General features: G+C 38.5%; 2 protein-coding genes across 2 annotated transcripts in view; both read left to right on the forward strand.

The window, feature by feature from the left end:
• LOC140142372 (protein mono-ADP-ribosyltransferase PARP4-like) overlaps window positions 1-11,181 on the forward strand; it is a 49,342-nt gene extending 38,161 nt beyond the window's left edge. Inside the window, exons 26-32 of the mRNA XM_072164341.1 lie at window positions 2,527-2,676; window positions 3,159-3,282; window positions 3,617-3,680; window positions 4,645-4,742; window positions 5,127-6,781; window positions 8,154-8,250; window positions 10,581-11,181. Of these exons, the coding sequence (XP_072020442.1) occupies window positions 2,527-2,676; window positions 3,159-3,282; window positions 3,617-3,680; window positions 4,645-4,742; window positions 5,127-6,781; window positions 8,154-8,250; window positions 10,581-10,852 (2,460 nt within the window). The 3' untranslated portion in view covers window positions 10,853-11,181. The remainder of the gene's footprint in view (window positions 1-2,526; window positions 2,677-3,158; window positions 3,283-3,616; window positions 3,681-4,644; window positions 4,743-5,126; window positions 6,782-8,153; window positions 8,251-10,580) is intronic.
• An 890-nt stretch (window positions 11,182-12,071) lies between these two features.
• LOC140142373 (uncharacterized) lies at window positions 12,072-19,873 on the forward strand. The gene is made up of 3 exons (XM_072164342.1): window positions 12,072-12,115; window positions 16,098-16,206; window positions 18,767-19,873. The coding sequence occupies exons 1-3, from the start codon at window positions 12,072-12,074 to the stop codon at window positions 19,247-19,249; spliced, it is 636 nt and encodes a 211-aa protein (XP_072020443.1). The 3' UTR covers window positions 19,250-19,873.
• Window positions 19,874-22,285: the final 2,412 nt, after the last annotated feature.

Raw genomic sequence — 22,285 nt, forward strand, 5'->3', positions numbered from 1 at the left:
AACAGTCTTTGTTGACATTGATTCTCTTGAGATTATTTGGGTGATTGTTTCTGGTTGATCTGCCAATTTGGTCTTTAGGTGTGAACTTGCGGTTGGTAATATTTGATGGTGCCAATGAGTTGAATTCTTTGAAGATGATGGTGAGACGAGCTTTTTGGCGTCTTGTAGCCAGGTTTTCCCATTTTAGTTCATGGAGGAGATGAGTAACACTGGTTTCACGCTTGTAGGCATTACAGACAAAGCGTGCCGCTCTGCGCTGTACCTTTTCAACTGTTTCAATGTGGGTGTGTTTGGGGGTCCCAAATACTGCTGCAGTACTCAAGTTTGGGACGAACTAATGTCTTATAGGCAGTGGCTTTGGTCTTTTCGTCAGCAGCATCTCAGGTTTCTCTTCAGAAGGCCAAGGATCTTATTTGCCCGGCAGTAACTTGATTGATGTGCTTGGACCAAGAAAGATCTTTTGACAATTCCACTCCTAAGTAAGGATGGTGATCAGTTTCTTGTAAGATGGAATTTCCCATTTTGTATTGTTGGATGACTGGTTTCTTCTTGTGTGACATATGCATGGTGAAGCATTTTGAAGTATTGAAGCTCATTTGCCAAGTTTGTTCCCAGTTGCACAATGAATCAATATCTTTTGTAAAATGTCACAATCACTTTGGGATGAAACTTGCGATAGAGTATGCAATCATCCGCAAATAAGCGTACTTGAGAGTTTACAGAGTCTGGGAGGTCGTTAATGTACATGAGGAACAATAACGGGCCTAATACTGTTCCTTGGGGAACTCCAGAAGTAACGGGGGAATTGGCAGACTTTTCACCATCTATGATGACTGTCTGCTGACGTTGTGTGAGGAAACTATCAATCCAGTCTTTAATGTTATTTCTGATGCCGATATGATGTAACTTAGCGAGTAAGCGTTTGTGAGGGACCATGTCGAACGCTTTGCTGAAATCCATTATGATGAGATCAACTTGACTTCTTCTATCAAGAATTTGCGCAAGGTCTTCAGTCAACGCTGCCAGCTGAGTCTCGCATGATCTTTCTTTGCGGAAACCGTGTTGGAGGTCAGTAAGCAGATGGTACTTGTCGACATGGTCCATAATATGACGATGAATAATGTGTTCTAACAATTTGCAGGATATACAGGTCAACGAGACTGGCCTGTAATTTGAAGGACAGGACCTGTCTCCCTTCTTATAAATGGGGGACACGTTTGCGTTGAGCCAATCCGTTGGTAACATACCGCAGTCGATAGACTTTTGAAAAATCTTCTGAAGTATCGGAGCAATAGATACTGCGCACTCCTTCAAAACTCTCGCGGGTATATTATCTGGTCCTGAAGCTTTGTTTGTCTTGAGGTTCAGGAGAAGTTTCTCAACTCCAGGCGTAGTAATATTTACAGGGGGCAAATCAGGAACTGAGCCATTGCTCATATCAGGAATACTTGACAGATCTTCCTTTGTAAAGACGGAACAGAATTGTTTATTTAATGCATCAGCTTTGTCCTTGGCACTAGAGATGGTACGCCCAGCGACCTCTAGGCCAGAGATACCAAACACCTCTTGTTTCTTAGTCTTTATAAAATTCCAGAATGGCTTTGTGTTCTCGGATTGAAGGCTAGCACCTATCACCTCCCTGACATAAGACTTATACTGCTTTCTGATCTTGCGGTCAGTACGACGCCTAATTCGCTTAAACTTTTCCCAAAGAGCTTTGCTACTTCTTTTACGAGCTTTGTTATAAAGTCGTTGTTTCTTACGAATTTCTCTCTTGGTTCCATCTGTGATCCAAGGCTGACTTAGTCTAGATGAACTCAGTTTGGAAGGAATATGCTGGTTTATGGCTGATTGCAGAGAATCTTTAAAGGATATCCACAGAGAATCAATGTCTAATTCTGCTACTAACTCATCTGAGAGCTGGTCATTGAAAGCTTCCATCTCTTTAATGATTTCAGCATAATCGCCCTTGTTAAAGAGAAAAATCTTTCTCCTTGGGCGCTTGACAAATTTGGGCTTAATACTTGCGTCGATGACAACGACATCATGGTCACTAATACCAGCTTGCACACTAACTTTGTTCACAAAAGATGGGCAATTTGTAAAACAGAGGTCCAAGATGCTGTTGTTCCTAGTTGGTTTGTCAACAATTTGCGCAAGATGCAAATGTAGTGAGCAGAAAATTTTGCAATTTTAAACATTTCTGGTTTTCCTAAGCCTCTTTAGAGCTTTTTAGAAGTGTCACATCAATGTGTGCCAAAAATTGCTTGACCCCCCCCTCTACCTGCCAAAATTGCTTCCCGTCCTCTCGGCCAGCCAAAAATATTTGCCCCGTTACACATAGGCAGCAAGTTTACTCTGGGCAATGCGCAAATATCTCAATTTTGCCTCCATTCCTGACTTAAGATGGCATGATTCCTGCATCGAGATAAAAATTTAAAATAAATTAAAACATTTATCTCAATGATTCCTGCTTCTGCCTCTCATGTGGTGATTTGAATTGATTTCCTATTTGTTTTCTTGTAGGTGAACCCAGAGAAGCAGATAGCCAATCTTTTGCGTACAGCTAATACAGCTACTGAGACTCTGTCATTTGATGCAGCAGAGAGGTATTATGAGGATGCACACAAAGTGGCAGAGGAGAAACTCAAACCAGACAGCTCACTTGTACTAGAGGTAAGTCACATATTTGAGCAGGATTTTAAAAAAAATTCTCATGACCATATTTGGAATAAGCATGAAAAATGTATTAAAATAAGTACAAACAAGCCTAGAAATGGTGTAGTTGTTCTTAAGATAGCTCTTGATATTTTGAGGAAACATCTCAAAAATGTTTGTGTTTGAAGACTATGACTGGCATGCAGAGCATTAAAGTTTGGAAGAGTGGACAGGCTTTACCATTTACAGGGTGGCCCGAAAATGAGAGAGGAAGACTAAATATTAATTCTGCATAATGGTATGTCAAAATATATTACAGCAGGATTTTCTTTGTTTCAAAATGAGAATTGCTTTGAAAAACAAAAGGCATTCCTGTAAATGAATAACAAAATGAATAACAAAATAAAGTTTTGTGTACATGGCAAAATTCATTAAAAGTTATGGTTTACAATTTACTTCACTTTTCCATTTTCAACATTTTGTGTGACTTTTGATCGCAGGTAGCTGACAAGCTATCCAAGTTTTACTTCCGGGTCAGACGCAGTGCCAAGAAAGCATTTTCTGTCATTGATAAGGTCTATAAAAAGCAACAAGAAACTCCCAGACCAGTACCGTCACAGCAAGGTAAGTCGCTTTTGTTGCTTTTCACATAAATTTGTCAAGTTGGCTGTAATCAGTAACATTTATGTGTTGTGGGTGGGGGTGTGTTGGTATCGTGTACTACTTGGAGATGTTACTTTTTCTGAAAAAGATGACATGCAGAGGAGCCCTGGCCTAAGTTTGTTTAATCGCTAATTCTTTCTCCTGGTATATAGCATATGAGATTATTCGCTGCAATTCTAATTGTAATTGGCTGTTGCTCGAAAATCACAATGTGAGTTCTTTCAAACAAAGTTGGCCATCCTTATGCTCCCAGCTTGAACTTGAAGTCATTTTCGATTTTATTTCAATCTTTTAGTGTACAAATCAGAGGAGCTAGAGCACTTGGATCAATTGGAAAAGGCAGCTGAGTGGGCTCAACTGTAAGTATCACTATGAACCTCATCCCAATGGCATTGTTCAATAACCTCAATTAAACAATCATAGTGCAAAATTTGACCTCAAGTTGCAGAGCATGAGTTTTTGTACCCAAATTTTCAAAGGTCATTCAATGAATGTGTAATTGTATTGGGGTTAAAGAACTGCACACTGATGGGTGAGCTTTTCGTGGACCCGAGTGTATGCAGCTGCAAAACGTACATGATAAACACCATGTGCTTACAAGATATTCTTCTAATCAGATAAAAAAATTTATTGTTTAAGATTAGTGTAGGCCTACATATTTCTTTTTTAATCGAATGAGCAGTGGCTTTCAATTTAAATCAAAATATATGTAAATAACACCATCAAATTTGGTGGGTATGTTCCCCCAGAATTTTGAGGTGGTGGGTCTTTGGGAGCTGATGCGTACCGGTAAAAGGGGGTCTTTTGGAGCTGCGAACCGGGGTGCAAACAAGTAAAATGGGGACTTTCATAGCTGCTAACAGTAAAATCAAGGGTCTTTCTTGCTTTTTGGTTGAAAATCGTCAGGAAAAAAATAGAAATATGAGGAATGAGCAATTTGGGGGTCTTTTAGAGCTGAAATTATCAAAATCAAGGGTCTTTTGGTGCTCTATTTTGGTCAAGTATAGGGGGTCTTTCGAAGCTGCGAAATCTAAAAAGGGGGGTCTTTCCGGGGGAGCATACCCGTATGGTCATTTGTGTTAAGTGCCACCCCGGGCTCAATTTACACACAAATGTATATTTTATAGAATAAAATTGCGACAAAAAAAGCAGAAAAAAATAAATAATTTGACATAGAAATGAAAATCCATGTTAAAAATAACTGAAAAAAATTCAATAGTTGATTTGCAACATTATCATTATTTATTTTTTTATCTTTTCAATGATAGTGCCTTGAAATAATTTGTAGTATAATCGTAATGGTGATTTGTTGACATTTTACAGGTGTAAATCTCTTGAAGAAAGCTTTCAACCCATTGACATTGGACCGCCTGTAAGAGATGAATCAACAACTCCTTATGAAGAAGAAATACATGAAGAAGGCAAGTATTTGGTTTAGCACACCCCAAAATCACGTCTCCCATTTTTTGGGTTTTTGTTGAAAAAGGGGTCCATTCATAGATGGCTCCAAGAAATCTGGGTTATTATGTGTAAATACTAAATATTGGGTGTCATTGACCATGAAAAATAACTTTTGGGCATAAATGTGCAAAAATTTGCCATTTTGGAGCTAAAATTGCTACAGAAATGTTACTTTTGTTCAAAATGGGCTCGAATTGTGCAACAAATGTGCAGATTTGGTGAGTTCTAAAAAATGGGGGTCATTGGGTGTGAACTGATGAAAAAAGGGGGTCATTGGGCAGTAGAGAAACCCTGGATCCACGTATTCAAAATATTTTATACCAAGTTATATTTCTTTGATACAGGTGATGAAAGTGCAGAGGTCTTACTACCTGTCCTTGAGCTTGAATATGATAACCAACCACTTGACAGGATAGTGGATTTGCCACCAATGAGACTGAGTGCACAAATGCGTGCAGATAGCATTGCAGAAGAGCGCATAGAGGTCTTGAAAGAAGATATGTTAGAAGGAGATGACCTTGAATATGACACAGTCGAGCTTGTTCCCATCATGCCTTGTTTAGGTTCAGCGCGTGCAGAGAGCCCTGAAACAGTGGAAGAAATTCATTATGCAGATTATGAAGAAGATGTTAAGCCGGTTACTGTGATTGCAAAAAGTGCACGTGCAGAGTCTCCAAAAATGAGGAAGAGATATGAAGGAGATAGCGATGAGGATACCTATGCTTATGGAGATTTACCACCGAGCTTGCCGTTTTTGTCAAGACAGATGACTATGGGATCTGAAGATGATTATGAGGAGCTGGCTGGATCAGTACCACCATCCACTATTGAAAGAGACATAGGGGGCATCGCAGGTGGTAGTGGTGATAGTTTTGATGATTATGAAGCACTACCAATAGGCCCAAAATCCTCTGCTGAAAGAAGTATCGGTGGTATCGCAGGAGGGGGTGATGATGATGGATTCATCCCCTATGAGGACTTACCCCCAAGCTCGCCAGTATTGATGAGACAAAGTACAATGGAATCTGAGGATGATTATGAGTGGGTGGCAGGTGTATCACCACCACCACCCTCTGCTAAAGAAAGGATGGGTGGCATTGCAGGTGGTTCCTATGATGATTATGAAGCACTACCAATAGGCCTACCAAAGGCAGCAGGACTACCACCTCCTGCACCTGCGGCACCCCCGCCAGTTGCACTTGGTGCTGCAGCACCCCCACCAGTACCTGGTGCAGCACCACCACTCCCCTCACCACCTGCACCTGTTGCACGAGCACCCCAGCAATCACCAGGTGCAGTACCACCACCCCCACCACCTGCACCTGATGCAGCAGTACCACCACCACCACCACCACCACCATCATCTCGTAGAGCACCACCTGCACCTGGTGGACCACCATTTCACAAAATGGCAAACATGCCGTCATTACCTGCATCTGAAAAATCAAAACCCACCCTCCTGAGTGAAATAAGACAAGGTGCTGCACTTAAGTCAGTTGAATTGAAAATTCCTTCTAAACAAGCTGTGGCGGAATTACCATTGAATAGCATATTACTACGCCATCAATTTTCTGTTGATGCAGATGAAGATGATTATGAAGATGATGAATGGGATGATGATTGGAGAGAAGTGCCTGAAAAAGAAAGATCAGAGAGAGAATCAGATGAAAAACAGATCAGTGATGATGCTATTGAAAACGCTGAAGAACGAACTCGCTCTCTTGATGATCTGCTACAAAAATCAGAAGAACTGTCAAAGAAGGGTAGTGTGGCATTTTCCAGCAAAGCCAAGTTGAAAAAGAAACGTGTAGCCCTGGGAATTCGTTTTCCTGCTCATGATGGGAAGCATGAGAAAGAAGAAAAGAAGAAGAAAGCTGTAAAAGAGAAGATGAAAGTAGCAGAGCCAGTGGAACCACTGACAGATATACCAAGTGCTAGGAGGAGTAAGCCACAACTGAATGCATCAAACATTGAGAAGCTACTGAAACTGAGAGAACAGGTGAGTAGGAGACCTTGTACGGGTACACGCTCAGAAAAAAGTGCAACTTAGAACCTTTTTTGTCTCGTATACAGCACCTTAAGTAATGATTATGTGATACAAAGAACTATTTTCTTGAATAAAGAACTTTTTTGATTCTACAAAGAACCCCGTGGAAAACCAATGGATTTCCAAAAAAAGTACTTTAGCCAAGAAAATAGTTCTTTGTAAAACCTTAAGCTTCAAGAACCTTTAAGAAACCATTCAGAAAGAATCCTCAAAAAGGGTTCTAAGTTTAACAGAAAATAGGTTCTTTAGCCAAGAAAATTATTTTTAGAACCAAAAAGGGTTAATGCTTCTTATTTTCACTTTTTTACTTTGTTATGGGTCCCTGAATTATTGAATTAGAAAGTTTCTATGCTTATATAAATCTTCAATGTTCTTTAAAGAACTTTCCAAAGTTATTTATAGATCTTAAACATTAATTGCTTAGGGTACTGTATAGTTGCACCTTTATTCTAAGAGTGTCTATGTGTCGGGGGGGCACTCACATGTGAAGGTGGTACAGGTATGTGCGGCGGTCAAGGGTCCCTTTTTCAGGCTCTAGCAGTTCCTTAAGACCCACATTTGGATATGCTCTAGTTCTTTGAGCCTCAAACTCGGACAATTGTTGTAGCTCTTTAAGCTCAAATTTGGAACAATTTGGAAATTTTTTAGCTCCACAGCCTATAATTTGACCCTAATTTCAGTTCATCAAGCCCCTATTTTCCCCGAAAATCAGTTCTTTGTTGCCAACATTTGGTGCTCTGCGCCGCACACCACTACCAAAATTCAAGTTGAGCCCCCACCCGAGATTATGCATACATTTTGCCATATCTCATGAAATGTTATGCAAGTTATCAGAAACTGTTACAGGTAGCCAACAAAAATTACTGTAATTATAGGTTAATGAGCGCATTACATTTGTTGGGAGAGAAATTAGACAAAATAATGCATGCACGCTGATGTTGATGCGTCTAATGCACGAGCCCCGAGGGGGGAGTGCATTAGACGCATCAACATCAGCGCAAGTGTATTATTTTGTCTAATTTCTCGAGCAGTAAGTAATACACATTTATTAACCTATTTCATACACAAGAAAAAAGATAAATGCATAATTTTTCTGTTTTTATGACAAATTATCACTATAGAAAGAAATATAAATGCATCAACCCGCCCGAAAAATGAATCAATCATATGCGATGCGAACGTGCGCGAAACACTGCGCGTAGTACGCGGAGTGCACAATATACACAATCATTGCATGTTTCACATTTTCTAATGCTTGCTCTGATTGGTTCTCGCTATCATAGAGTGTATTAATTTGTAATTGATTTGCCTTTTGTACATGCAGGGTTACAAATGGCGCTTTTCAAAAGATTTTGACAAGATCTTAGGCATCAACAGCCAGATTTGTACTGCTACTATCCAGGATACTAAGCTTGCATGGGGTAAGTACTAGAGTACCGAAGTGTGACGTCATAAAATTTTCTTTTTTTGCATTTCAGCATTTTCATGACCATATTTCAGTAGAACATGATGAAACATCCATGGTCCAAATGACTGTTTGGAACCAGGCCAATTTACACTGATTTCAATGGGGTTAATTAGGTATTCATGCGGCCATATCTCGGGGCCCTCATGATCCGATTCCCACCAAATTTGGACTGTGGATGTTTTTCATCATGCTCCACCGATACATGGTATTCAAAACGCTGAAAAAAGTTTTCTGTGACGTCATCACTTCGGTACTCTATTTAGCTTTTCATCTCTCTGCAATCAGTGACAGAGTTGGAATTTTTTTCAGGGGGCCTCAATAAGCTGAAATTTGGCAATTTTTGCTAAAAATGTTGGAATTTTCTGTTATTTTTGTTCTGACTGGGCAACCAAGGGGTGTCAAACCAAGATTTGGGGACTGATACACACTTAAAACTACGGGGTCAAAAATGACCCAAACGGGGTCATTTTTGACCCCAGCATAGTTATCAACTAAACACCATACCACTAACGGGGTCATTTTGACCCCATTGGTCGGGATCATTGCAATGACTACGTATTTGGGTCAAATAGTAACCCCATTGGGGTCAAAATATTACCACATTTCGGGGTCAAATGAAATGACCCCTTCAAAAGGGTTGCCTTATTGGGTTACTTAATGACCTCATTTCGGGGTCAAATGAAATGACCCATTTGAAAGGGTTGTTTTATAGGGTTACTCAATAACCACATTTAGGGGTTGTTTGGATTTTTTTAGTAGGCCTATGATCATGCTGGTCCCACCAGGACATAAGTGTGTTTCTGCACAGAGAAAGCATTACATAAACAGCAAACTGCGTCTGTGTATCACCCTCACACACAGTCAGTCATCGCCTCTCACCGCTGACGTATTATAAGCTTACATGATATAAGCTTATAACAACTGCAGCCAAGACACCAGCCACGACAGCATGAAATTGGAATGAATCTGCGTGCATAGACAAGGGTCTATCGGCATCCTTGCAGTCTCACTTTTCAACTAACTTTTCATATTCCATCATGCAGACAAGCACACGACAATCCGCTGAGCTGCACAATCAGAACAAATATGGCGCTGATGTGACCACGTGAGCCGATGCACACCGTGTGTGCAAATAGTTCCGAAATGCAAGTCATTATAAAGTTGACAAATTGGGTAACTTCGGTCAAAAAATTAGTTTTATTTATTAATCAATAAACATTAATTGCAGCTCATGTTTAAACTCATTTATGAATTGAGATTTTCAAAGCGGAAGATTGAAACTGATATCAATGCGCGACGGTATCGGCAAAATGACCACTAAGTTTTTGACCACGTTCGTCGTGGCTAAAATGACCTCGTGAGTGTGGTCAAATTAAAACAGTACAACCCCCTTGAAGGGTCAAAACAACCCCAAACGTGGTCAATTCAAAATGACCACGGAAAATATAACCCCGTAGTTTTTAGTGTGTAGTCATAAAGATGAAGGTGGGGTCATTTGGTGAAAAATTGTATAGACCAAAGACTGGCGAGAGCTGGCCAGGGGATGGGGGTAAACTCAAATTCAGCATTAATTAAAATGCCTCACCCTGTTAAAACAATTTGAAACTAGTGAAGAAAAGTGGACACAACATTTTAAAAAGCTTCAGTGCCATGGTTTCCTCTCTTGATCCAAAGGCTAGCAGTAAATGTGTTCTCTTGATTTATTGGGAGAGGTCTTCATTTCCCTGATCTTCAGTGAAATCTTTCTCTTTTTTTTCTTTCTACATAGACCAGCATGTCTATGCTTTTTAGCTTGGCTTGAACATTTTGTTTGCGCCTGGTCGCATCAGGACACAAGTACTATGTGATTATTAAAGAAACATACAAAGAACAAGTTATATAGCAAAACCTCCTAACTAGGGTCTTAGCTAGAAATTGAGGGTTGCCCATCATTTGAATAAAATTGCCTGTCCGAATTTGACCTTTAAAACATTTACCAGATGTCTATAGCCCATTTGGGGTTCAAAGAGTTCAAATATGTGCTGATATGGCCTTCTCCTACAAATCTGGTCTACTAAAAAAGTCAGTTAGCTTCTCAAAATTTATAATATAGCATCTGTCAAAGGCATTAATTTTGCCCGTCTCAGGAGCAAACTGGCCGTCTTAAATGACGGCCAGACGGGTGGCTAGCTAAGACCCTGCTCCTAACTCATTTTCGTGTATTTATGTTGTTATGATTGGGTTTTTTTACAAAATGTCAAATTCTTTAATTTAACATCTTTTTCTTTGTATATCGATGAACAGAGGCGTCACAAGGACAACTTGATGATATCCACATACTTATTGCTGTGATGCTAGCTGTGTTGCATCTGAGAACGTTCTTGGCTTCACAACCTAAGAAGAAATCTAAGAAACAAACAACACTCTGTGAGCATGTACAGAAAGCAATCGATGCAGCAATGGAAATGCTTGAGCATTTTATGCAAGATCTTGATTTGAGAAATATGCCAGAAAAATCTGGTTTGGGTGTGGATTGGTGGGAGATAGGAAACAAGCTATTTGGTAATGTAATATAAGCGTGGTCAATTTTGGAAATAAGGGCCAAAAACATTTTAGAGCTTTTTTCATATGATGTGACAATCAAGCTGAAAGACTTGTACAAAGACTAATTTCAAGTTATGCATTCTAATTTTTGGCAAACATATTTTCTAATCTTTTTCATAATCAATTATCGAAAATTTCATTTAATAGTAAAATTATGAGCTCGTAGCTTATACTCAATATTTTGATGCTTAGACTTGTGCCAAGTCTAAGAATTATGTGACTACAATTGTAAGAAAATAAACAAAATTGTATTTGGTCTTGAAATATTGCAATTAAAATATATCTTTAAGAAAAAAACCAATTCTAGTAGAAACATTCTTTACATTTAAAACGCTATACCGATATGGGCGATTTTTCAATGGAAAAGATGAGACCTAAGATACAGTGATAAGATTTAAGTGCATTACGTTTTACTACCTGAAGAAAATTTATCAAAAATTGAATTCTCTCCTGAGGTTAGTATCTGTCAATGAATTGACCAGATCACCAGGCTGTCATTATAGCTAGAGGCATTATATGACACACATGGGTCAATGTGTTACATTAAAATGACCTTGTGTGGTATTTAGCTCCCAGGAAGTTAGTTTCGCCTGAGGCAATTACCGTCGATTTGGTTGAAAAAGGAGGTGAGACATGGTCAATTCTGTTCAGGCAGTGAAACCTAATGGCAAATGCAGGCACAAAAACAGGTAAAGTTCGATGGCCAAATTGCCAATTCCAGAGCCCACAGAAGGGCAGGAAAACAAAAGTACACTGGAAGTGATGAAAATCACTGTGGACATAGCAGACAAATAAAACCAAACAGACAATTTTCTGTTTTTATCTTTCCCCCACCCCCCGGTTCAGTTTTAGAAAAGATTAGGTATTCATCCCTCGTGCTTTTGGTACAAACAATACTTGCGTTGAAAGGATGCTGCTTGGCAGTGGCATGCGCAAAGGGGGGGGGGGCAGGGGGGCACCGCACCTTACACACCTAAATCAGACTCCATTAGGGTGAACTGAACAACCTGGCCCCCCACTTTCAATGTGCTGTGCACGCCACTGCTGCTTGGCGAAAGCGATCCTATTCTGATATTCAAAACTGTGCTTTGTAGAGCGCCATATAATGCTTAATTGTGATAAATAAATACATAAATGAATAAAATCACAGATATTGATCCAATATCTGTGATAGAATGAAATGAAAAAAATATGTCTTTGCCTAATGTTGTGTGGGTGTGTGAAGAGGGTGGCAGGTGTGAGTGGTGATGGGGTGTGATTGGTGATGGGGTGTGTGGGGTTCAAGCTGTTGGTGTTTGAGTGGTGCGGGGGTGAGTAGGAGTTTGTGTATTTTTTAAACAAGTGGGAATATTCTATAAAATGTTAATGGTAGTGCGGAAAGTGCATAGGCTTAGATCAGGGGGATGGTGATAAATCCCCCCTCCCCATATTTTGCTAGGGGATGGGTCCATACAATCATCCCCCAATGTTGATGCCAGTATGTGGGTAACCACATATTTGACCATTTTGGCCCCACTTTTGCACCATATTTCACCAGTTTAGCTTCAGTAAATGGCAACATTTTCCGTGCACATTTGTACCTTTACCTTTATATAATCTGTGGCCAAAAGGTTCTGGATTCATTATACTTCAATATATTTTTTCCAATCCCATCCCTCCCAATGTAAAAAAGTAATCTACTCCACTGGTAAAATGAAAAAATTACCTCTTGAGATGTAGGCCTAGTAGTCTTGAAGTACCATTGTGAATTTGCACGTGTATAAACTCCTCAACAAAAGTTTGGAAAGTTTTTTCAAGCATCTATATCTCCCAATTATTTGTGACATATTCATATCGTGTTGCATATCAATGGATAGCTACAATACTCCCCTTTACAATAACACCCCATTTGAAACAATAGCATTTTCACGGCTGAGTACAGGCCTTGTGAATGTAGTGGGGTCTCGAACAGAATTTGCCAAATTGACCATTATTCTGTGAACAACGCTCGCCACTAACCTGAACAGCGGGTGGAAAAACCACAGGCAGCCACAATAATCACCTCATGCTGCTCACTGACCTGGTTACACCTTACTGTGGGATGGCATTCCATTCTTCAAAAAGGATTCGTCGCAGGTCATTCAATGTGGTTGCATATGGGCTTCTCTGGCACGCACAGAACGATCAAGCTGGTCCCACAAGTGTTCAATCGGGTTGAGGTCTGTCCCCAGGTCTGGCCTGATGGCAGACCATTTTGTCTCTACTCCCATATCCTGTAGGTAGTCGTTGACTACCGTGACAATGTGGGGCGAGCGGTGTCATCTTGGAGGATTGCATTAGGTCCCAGATTGTGAAGATATGCGATTGCAGCTTGCTGCATGCACAGAATAATGGTCGATTTGGCAAATTCTTTTCGAGACCCAGAATGTTATTGTTTCAAATCAGCTATCCATTGATATGCAACACGATATGAATATGTCACAAGTAATTGGAGTTACAGATGCTTGAAAAAACTTTCCAAACTTTTGTTGAGGAGTTTATATTAAAATGCGCATGATGCTCAGCTGCAGTCCACACAAAAGTGTGAAATTTGATTGTTGCCTAGAGCCTCCTTTCCGTGAATTGTTACATCAACACATGGTATCTAATTATAATTATTCGTTTTATTAAGGACACACCAGGCCTAATTATGACAAACAACGACGTTAATTACATGTTTCAACTAAAATTCAATTTGATCAGTGACAATGTACATGCATACATATAGCCTATTATATCTAATTAAAATTAATATTATACATGTTATAAGACACACCAGGCCTAATAATGACTAGCAACGTTAATTACATTTCATCAAAAATTCAAATTGATCAATGCCAACCGGTGTGAATTGTGCTAATAAGGCCATATTTTTTTTATAGATTTTTCAAAACATTTTAGACTTTGGAATACCTAAGGGCTGTATGAACGTTTCGATAGTATTTTTGTGGGACATGAGAGCATATCAGACATATCGAATTGAATTCTGAATACGAAGAATGTCCTTCTGATATCAAATAATTTAGATTTTTTGAAATTCGCGATATAGTACACATTTTATGACAAATTATTAAGATTTCAGGAATATTTTTTTTAATTTTGATATAATTTAGCAGTCCTTGAAGTAAACTTTCTAAATCGAATGATATGTACTTAAAGTGTATGTAGCTGACAAGCCAACGATCAATTGAAAATTGTTACCTTTCATATTGAAGATATACATTTTATCCCCAAATTAAAACAAAAAGACCAAATTTTTTAGGTGTTTTGGGGGGAAAATCCAAATCTTCAATATGAAAGGTCAAAATTTTCAATTGATTGTCAGCTTTTCATCCCAGCACCAAATACTTTAAGTACATATCATTAGATTTATCAAGTTTACTTCGAGGACTGTTAAATATCAAAAATATCAATTTTTAATCATTTGCTATATGGGGTGGTGTGCAACGCACTGAATGGTCTATTGTTCTATTGTGTCCGATTTGAGCGCTGACATATTGGAAAATGTTGCCAATCAATATTCATGAGAGTGTACATTCAACGTCCAATTTTCGAAATTGGGTGACTTGTGCTTGGCAGGTGTAAAATACATCTGACTGGGCGTTTTAAATACGTAACGCATAAAGGCATTGACATCATCGAATGGCTGCCTAAAGTGCTGTTAGTGTTAGGCCTATGTGTGTGTGTGGGGGGGGCTGTGTTTAGTTTCTATAATAATTATTATAAGGCCTACATTTATTTGTCATTCCTTTCTTTTCCTTTCTCTGTACTTATTCTTTCCTTGCTAAAGTATCACTCCCTCATCTCCCTTCCCTTCTCCATCCCCTCTTACGTTTTGTCCCCTCTCATTCCTATCATTTTCTATTTATTTACGTCTATTTATTTATTTCTCTTTTATTTCTTCCTCTTTCTCTCTTCCTCCAGTCCCCTCTCATTCTTCATATCCCCTCCTCCACCCTCATCCCCTCCCAAGACCTCTCACAGAAGAACTGCCCCCTCAGTACCCCACTGTTTATGACATTCTCCTTCTTAAAATAAAATACGATAAAATGTCAATTTGTGAAACAACTTTTATATAGGCCTATACCGGTATACTTATTATATGTTACATGTATAGGCATACGTAGCTATTACCATTATACAGTACTATAGACATGCAGACATGGCAGCCTTGATGTGTAATCATCAGCAAGCGCATTCAGTGGGGTGACAACGAACTATACATCAGCGGCTAATGTGTGCCTTTTGTGCTTACGGCTACTCAATCACACCCTTGTGTGTTATGGTAACAAAAGGTACTTTTCGTTCCAGTAAGCGCTTTCTCGCGACTTTCATTTGATCACTTATTAACAGTAGCCTGCTAGGTAAAGCGTTAATACACTGTCGGGTCAGCTTACCGATTTAATAGCGGAAGCCCTTTGTCCCAAACAAAAGGTGGTACCTTTCGATGAATAGCTTGTCAGATTTCAAATCGGCACAAGGTTTCAATGCGTTACGTAATCTATTTCCTATCCATCTTTAATAGCTCCATGGTGGTGTGCGACAACGCCTGGCGATCGCAACAAAAAGGCACTGACAGGCTTAGATCGAGGGACGGGGGTGTGATCTACCCAATATTTTATATGGGGATGGTCCACGATGATTAAACTTTTGATATCAAATTTGGTGTCAAGCTTCGAAGGAAAGTGTATAGAAAATTATTATATAAATTATTTTGCCATAAACTCATCAGACTCTGATTAAATGGGGATGGAACTACCCAGCTAACAATTTTACGTTGTTACAACGTCGTCTTAAAGTTATATAAAGTCGTATAAACGTAATATATGGACGCTGTAAGTACGTAAATCTGTGAACTCGTATTCGTGTTGTGACAACATTATTCCCGAACGTTAATGTAACGTCATTATTACGTTGTTTCGACGTCAAGTTGTGAACGTCGAAACAACGTCACTATGACGTAAAATCAACGTCCGAAAATTAATATTAATTTTTTTTGTTCCTACAATTATAATTCACTCTTGTCAATGTTCCTCCATATACATGATATATGTTCAATATGGAGGGGAGGAAGCTTGCTGGATACACAATTAAATGGTTGGGCAAACCTCATACTCTTTGGTATTCCTGTTGCGATGATGGTTGCAGTTAATACGGACTCTTTTATATTGGTATTGTTTGGGAAATATGCAAATCAAGATATGACAATAGAAGAGTGACGTCATCTGACGATGCCGAAGTCACCAATACAGTCCGTCAGAAGGAACGTGCAAGGACGTCGTTGAAGTATCTCATCATATATATGAAGGTAAACATTTGTTATTGTTATTGGAATTAGTGAAAAAGGAAAAAAAGGAAAAAAGAAGAGCGGGCATTGAATTAAGAATTATTGCTATTGTATTTCTCTTTGTTAATGATGTGCGTTTTCCACTTTCTGCATGTCCAATTACCTAGGAGCATTTCCAACCATTTTTGATTGAAATAACAGCTATATTAACAATAAAAATTCCTTTAAAAGGAATAGGGTGGGCAAATGAAAAATTGTCAAGAGAAATGAAAGAATGAGTAAGTCAAGTTCACAATAAATAAAAATTCCTTTAAAAGGAATAGGGCGAGCAAATGAATTGTCAAGATAAAGGTGTAGTTCCATATTGATAAGTCCAAGTAAAATAAAAAACATGTTTCACGTCCAGGTTTTTGAAAAAAAGGAGTAGGAGGGGCCTTTTTATTTTGTATCGCAGAATCGATGTAAATACCCATATTTAGAGCTATTTTAGCGTGCACAATAATGCCTGCAAAAAGGAGGAGGCCTCTTTTTATTTGTTGTTCTGAGGGGTAGGCCCCTCTAATGATCTCGAAACCTTCCAAATTGTTTCTTGTATATTGAGAAGGCTATAGAAAGCATCTCAACTCCCTAGACATAATTTTTTAAAGTTATAACTGAATTGCAAAATATAAAAATATAATTGAAGAAACCTCCAAAAAGGATGGAGGGGACGTGAAACATGTTTATTTTTGTATTTGGCCTAATGCAGTATTACTTCGATTATCACTTGTCATCATTAGCAGAGGAGTGAAATTTTGATTGAAAGAATTAAACTAAGGGACGCACCATTTGATACTGAGAGGGGGGTAGGAAGTTGGGGTCGGGGAAAGTTTTTTATTTTTTATAGTTGGTGGGGAAAGTTGTTTTTTTTGCTCATGAAGTGGGTGAATTTTTTTTTTTTTTTGAAAAACTTCCTACCCCACCCTGAGAATCTAATGGTGCATCCCTAAGAAGGTTTGTGTTTGAAGTTATATAAATAACGAACTAAGAGCAATCGAATTAGGACAACAAAATAAAAAAATAAAACCCACACCATAGGACTGTACGGTAAAACATGTACCAACAGGCTACTTTTTAGTCACCCACCTTTGTAGGACTACACAACAAAATAGCCCTCCACCATAGGACTTTGCGGTAAAATATTTAGAGGAGTATGCCAATTAAGGCCAAGTAAAAAAAATGTCCGGACTTTTTCAAAAATTGGTGAGGGAGGTCCTTATTATTTGTTATCGTGTTATTGTTTTACCATTCATTTCTGTGTTAAATTGCAATGGCAAATGTTTGTCAACACATCATAAAATCGGGGAGGCCCCTAATATTTTTGTTATTTCCCCAAAGCCCTACCCCTAGCTTGAAGAAAGTGTTTGCAATGTGTTTATAAATGATAACCAAGAACTTCTAAACATGTCATTTCATCACAACAATTTTATAAACAAAGTAAGGAAGCAAATAGGAAAAATAACTAAAATATTTGAAAATCTCCAAATATCGGAGAGGGCGGGGACGATATACACGTTATTTATTTTACTTGGCCTAAACAATGAATCACCACTCATGACTCGAGGTCAAACCATTATGTAAATAAGATAATGTTTGCATGCGATGTCAAACAAGGAAATGTTGACATAAATTAATTGACTGTTTGGTTTTCACGATGCTATTAATTTAGCCCAAAGATTAGGAAAACTAGCAAAACTGGTGAACTGGTACTGTTCAAATAAAAACATCTGCAAATCTTGCTGCAATTTCCAAATAGTATTTCTATTACTTAAATAATTATTTTTGTTATTTCTTTTAATACAAACACATTACTGCCTATGACGACTTTATCGTATTACTTACATATCAAAATCAAGTAATAATGACAAAACTCGCCGTAAACTATCACCTCTGTGGGTGTTTGGGATATAACCGGCACGAATATTTTCTCAACACTGCGGCATGTGAAAAAGTAGGTCAATAGTCAGAGAATACAGGGTGGGTGCGGCACGCCGCACCCACCCAAAAAAAAGCTTCTGTTATAGGTATTTTAAAAACAACAAATGTGGCATGCTTTTGTTGTTTTCCGGGTACAGCTATTCTGGAACTGATATACCCACGCCTGTGTATACCATCCATGTGACTCAAACTAGGGTGGCACTACCAGAAATCCACTAATAGTGGCTGTTAATTTCTAGAACAGGCAGCACATCGAGCGTAGCATTATGCTGAAAATGTAATATCTGTATAACAGTTTTGACATACGTGCCTACCAATACACAATATTTTTGGTTCGGTTATTGACGTCAATGCTTTCGTGATTGAGTTGGAAGCGTACCGATAAACCGCCCTGTACGCATGTGTGTACGCTTTTATTTTATTTGCAACGATCCATGGTATTTAGCGTTACCCTTCTCACTTAATTCTTCCTACATGTAACAAATTTAACAAACCATAAAAACTGACGTTTTTTTCCAAGGGCTTTCTTATTATTGTCGCTGTAATTCAATTACTTTTGTTGAATGTAAACAGATTGTCTTCTTCCGTTCTTTATTTAATCCAGATCTCAATACTAATGGGCTTCACCTGGATATTCGGCTATATAGCAACCTTCACTGGTATTGATGCTCTCTGGTTTGTATTTATCATCCTCAACTCATCTCGAGGGTTCTTCGTCTTCTTAGCCAACACCTGCAATAGGCGTGTCTACAGATGCTATAGACAAGCACTCTGTGGACGAGGCAATAGAGTCAAACCCCAAATGGCATTAGAACTACCACAGCAACACTATCTTCAACCACAATATCCAATAGAAAACGATGGCAAATCATTGATTGCAGAAGCAATCAAAGAAGGGCAAGAGGGAGCACGAATCAAAGAAGTTAAGTATGAGGATGCACATAAACCAATTGGATACGACCCAGATAAACTACCATCTTCGTCTCGTGCAAGACCATCTTTGGGATATATGTTCTCGCAAAATCTTTGTGAGCGGAGTCTGGTTATTCCAGTCGGAAATGCCAAAAGAGGACAATCTGTACTTTAACTGTGTTGTATGCTTCTGATGGCTTAGGTCTTTTTTGGCCTCCACCAGTTTTGAGTGCAAGCTGGATCAAAAGCAATCGAAAACTTGTGTGCATAATAATATTATTATTTCAGGTCTTAAGGTGTTTATCATTGTGATGCCATTCCGAGAGTGAAGAAACTAAGGCTAATGTGACATTTGAACTGTTGGTCTGTATTATCGTTAAAATCCTGTGTTGATTCTCACTTAATCCCAGATAGTGAACACGCTGAAGGAGCACAAGTCAACTGCTCCCAGCCGCAAAGCCTCTGATGTGGCAGAACATAAGTCAGAATCTCACCGCAAGTTTGACTGAGTATTTGGGATGAAGATGATAGCTAGAATACACGTGTTTAGTGTGGAGGCTATCCAAATAAAGACAAATCGCCAGAATTGAATCGCGATTAAAGACTGGCGTTGTCATCTTGGTACGTAAAGCTACCTTTTGAGTTTGGTACCATTTTTGGTTTTTGAATTTGCACACGGGGCTTATCCTGAGTGTGACGCTAAGACATCTGGTTGTTGCCTAAAGGAGGTTTTTTTTCATTAGGAGCACCTACACATAATTATTGTATCTATATAATAGTAATAATGATTATAAATTAATGTATTATTATGAAACCACTGAGCCTAATTAATCATGATTAAAATTTTAACCTCGGGAATATTGTATTTTTGTCTGAAAATTAATTTGATCCATGACATTTAGGACTAAAATTCACTACTGTATTTGCATATAGATGAGAGAAACAAATTTAAATTTTTAATTTGTCCGTCTTAATACTCCAGTACGACATGCAGTAGTTTTCATTTGGCCGATATTTCTTAGTGTGTTTACTATTATTTATAAAATGTGTATCAAAAGTGGCGTAAGGTGTTAACACACCACTATTGAAAACGCACAATTTCACTTTGTAACCATTATACCAAATTTAATTAATTAATTGTTGATTAATTAGCTAGTTTTGCTCGCAGAGACTTAGTGAAATGAAAAAGTACGTCATTAAAAACATATGTGCCCATATATCCAAAACCTTACGCCACTATCATGAAAATGGAATGAAGCCGATTTTGTTTTGTGTCACTGGGTTCCATTGAATTTCAAATGGGGTTACCTGAATGGGTAACTAATTAGCTAATTTTGCTCGCAAAGACTGAGTGAAATGAAAGAGAACGTCATTTAAAACATAATGTGCCAAGTTTTAAAACAATTGCCAAAAATCACCTTACGCCACTATGGAATGAAACCGATTTTGTTTTGTGTCAATTGGATATTTCCATTGAATTTTAAATGGGGTTACCTGAATGGGTGACTCCATTTAAAATCTACGTCCCCTGTGTGGGAGATTAAGGTCATGTCTTCCATAGGGGTGTATGGATATCAAATAGAATAGCCCAATACAAGTAAACCTAAAAATGACGAACAATCATCGAAAACAAAACAGGAGCATATCGACAAAAGGACACACCCTGCATGCAAACCCAGGGGGGCACTCCAACTTTGGAGGTGACGCGTATGTAGGGCTGTTAAGACCCCTTTTCAGCATCGCTGTCACCCAAAGACCCCATATTTTTTTACGAACACATGCTCGCTCTGTCCCCCAAAGCCCCCCTCTTTTTCCATTTGATCTGTCACCCAAAGACCCTTACAAGTTCAATTTGAACAGCAACTTTCATTTATCACTGATTTTGTTACTTATTTTGAAAAAATAAAGAAATTTGAAGCCATTTAGAACTAGAAATTCGATTTTCGAGGTTTTTGTGGCGCTGTTTTGGTTCTCACCCAAAGATTCCATTTAAGAAAAAATCATGCTCTCACCCAATGACCCCATATTTTTTACACGTTGCTCTCACCGAATGGCCCTTAGTGCGAAAGCGCCAGCCCTACACCTATATCCATTTCAAATTGAAGTGCCCCCCCCCCCCGATGCAAACTTGATTGATTGTTAACTTAACCATGAATTTATTTTATCTTCATGGTTTCAACTTGTTCTCGTAAAATGGCTTCTTTCCTCTTTTCCCTCAGACCAAATCCAACCTTATTTGCTTTTTTTAACCAAATTCCACTTTAATTTAGTTTCTCTCCTGCACCCTTTGTCCCGTTCGCACCATGCCCGATTTGTCAACTTTCATGTCAGAGCACAAATTCACTCCGTCTAAATTTAGTAGCGTACTCAATTCACATTCCCAAACTTCAGATAATTCATGTAACATTGACCTAAACCTGTGCTGCAAATGCAAATATTACGACACTAATTCAATTATTAATGAAAATGCCCTCCGCCAAAATAAATTTTCTTTATTCCACCACAACACCAGAAGTATTAACAAAAAGGCTAGTACTATTGTGGATTACATTTCGATTCTAAATCATGATTTTGACATTATAGGTTTTACAGAAACCTGGTTCAATTCAACCGATGAATCCAATTTAATTGACCTTGACAACTATGACAGAATAGACTGTATACGCCCTGATAGATCTGGTGGAGGTGCGTCCTTATTTATCCACTCTAAACATAATTTCATTCAAGGACCTGACCTTAAAATAAAAGCCACTCACTGCGACTCTGTTTTCATCGAAATCCCTGATAAAAATATAATCGTTGGCGTCATTTATAAACCAGAATATGTCGATTACCATCAGTTCATTTCTGACCTAGAATCAGCCCTGAATACCATCTCTAAAGAAAGGAAAAAATGTTTTGTCTCAGGCGACTTCAATATCGATCTCCTAAAATTTGACCATAACCATCAAGTCAATACATTCGTTAATCTGATGTACGCCTATTCATTTTTTTTGTATTGATCGACCCACCCGAGTCTACACAACCAAGACCGGTACTACAATCTCGCTAATTGACAATATTTTTACAAATGATACTGATAACCAAATAACTTCTGGCAACTTGGTTACAGACCTCTCAGATCATTTCCCAAATTTTATTTCTGTTAAAGGCTCTCGTTTTGATAACATTTCTCAACCTATAACTAAACAAACAAGGCAATTCAAACCAA

The sequence above is a fragment of the Amphiura filiformis genome, chromosome 20 (genome assembly GCF_039555335.1).
Source record: "Amphiura filiformis chromosome 20, Afil_fr2py, whole genome shotgun sequence".
NCBI lineage: Eukaryota > Metazoa > Echinodermata > Ophiuroidea > Amphilepidida > Amphiuridae > Amphiura > Amphiura filiformis.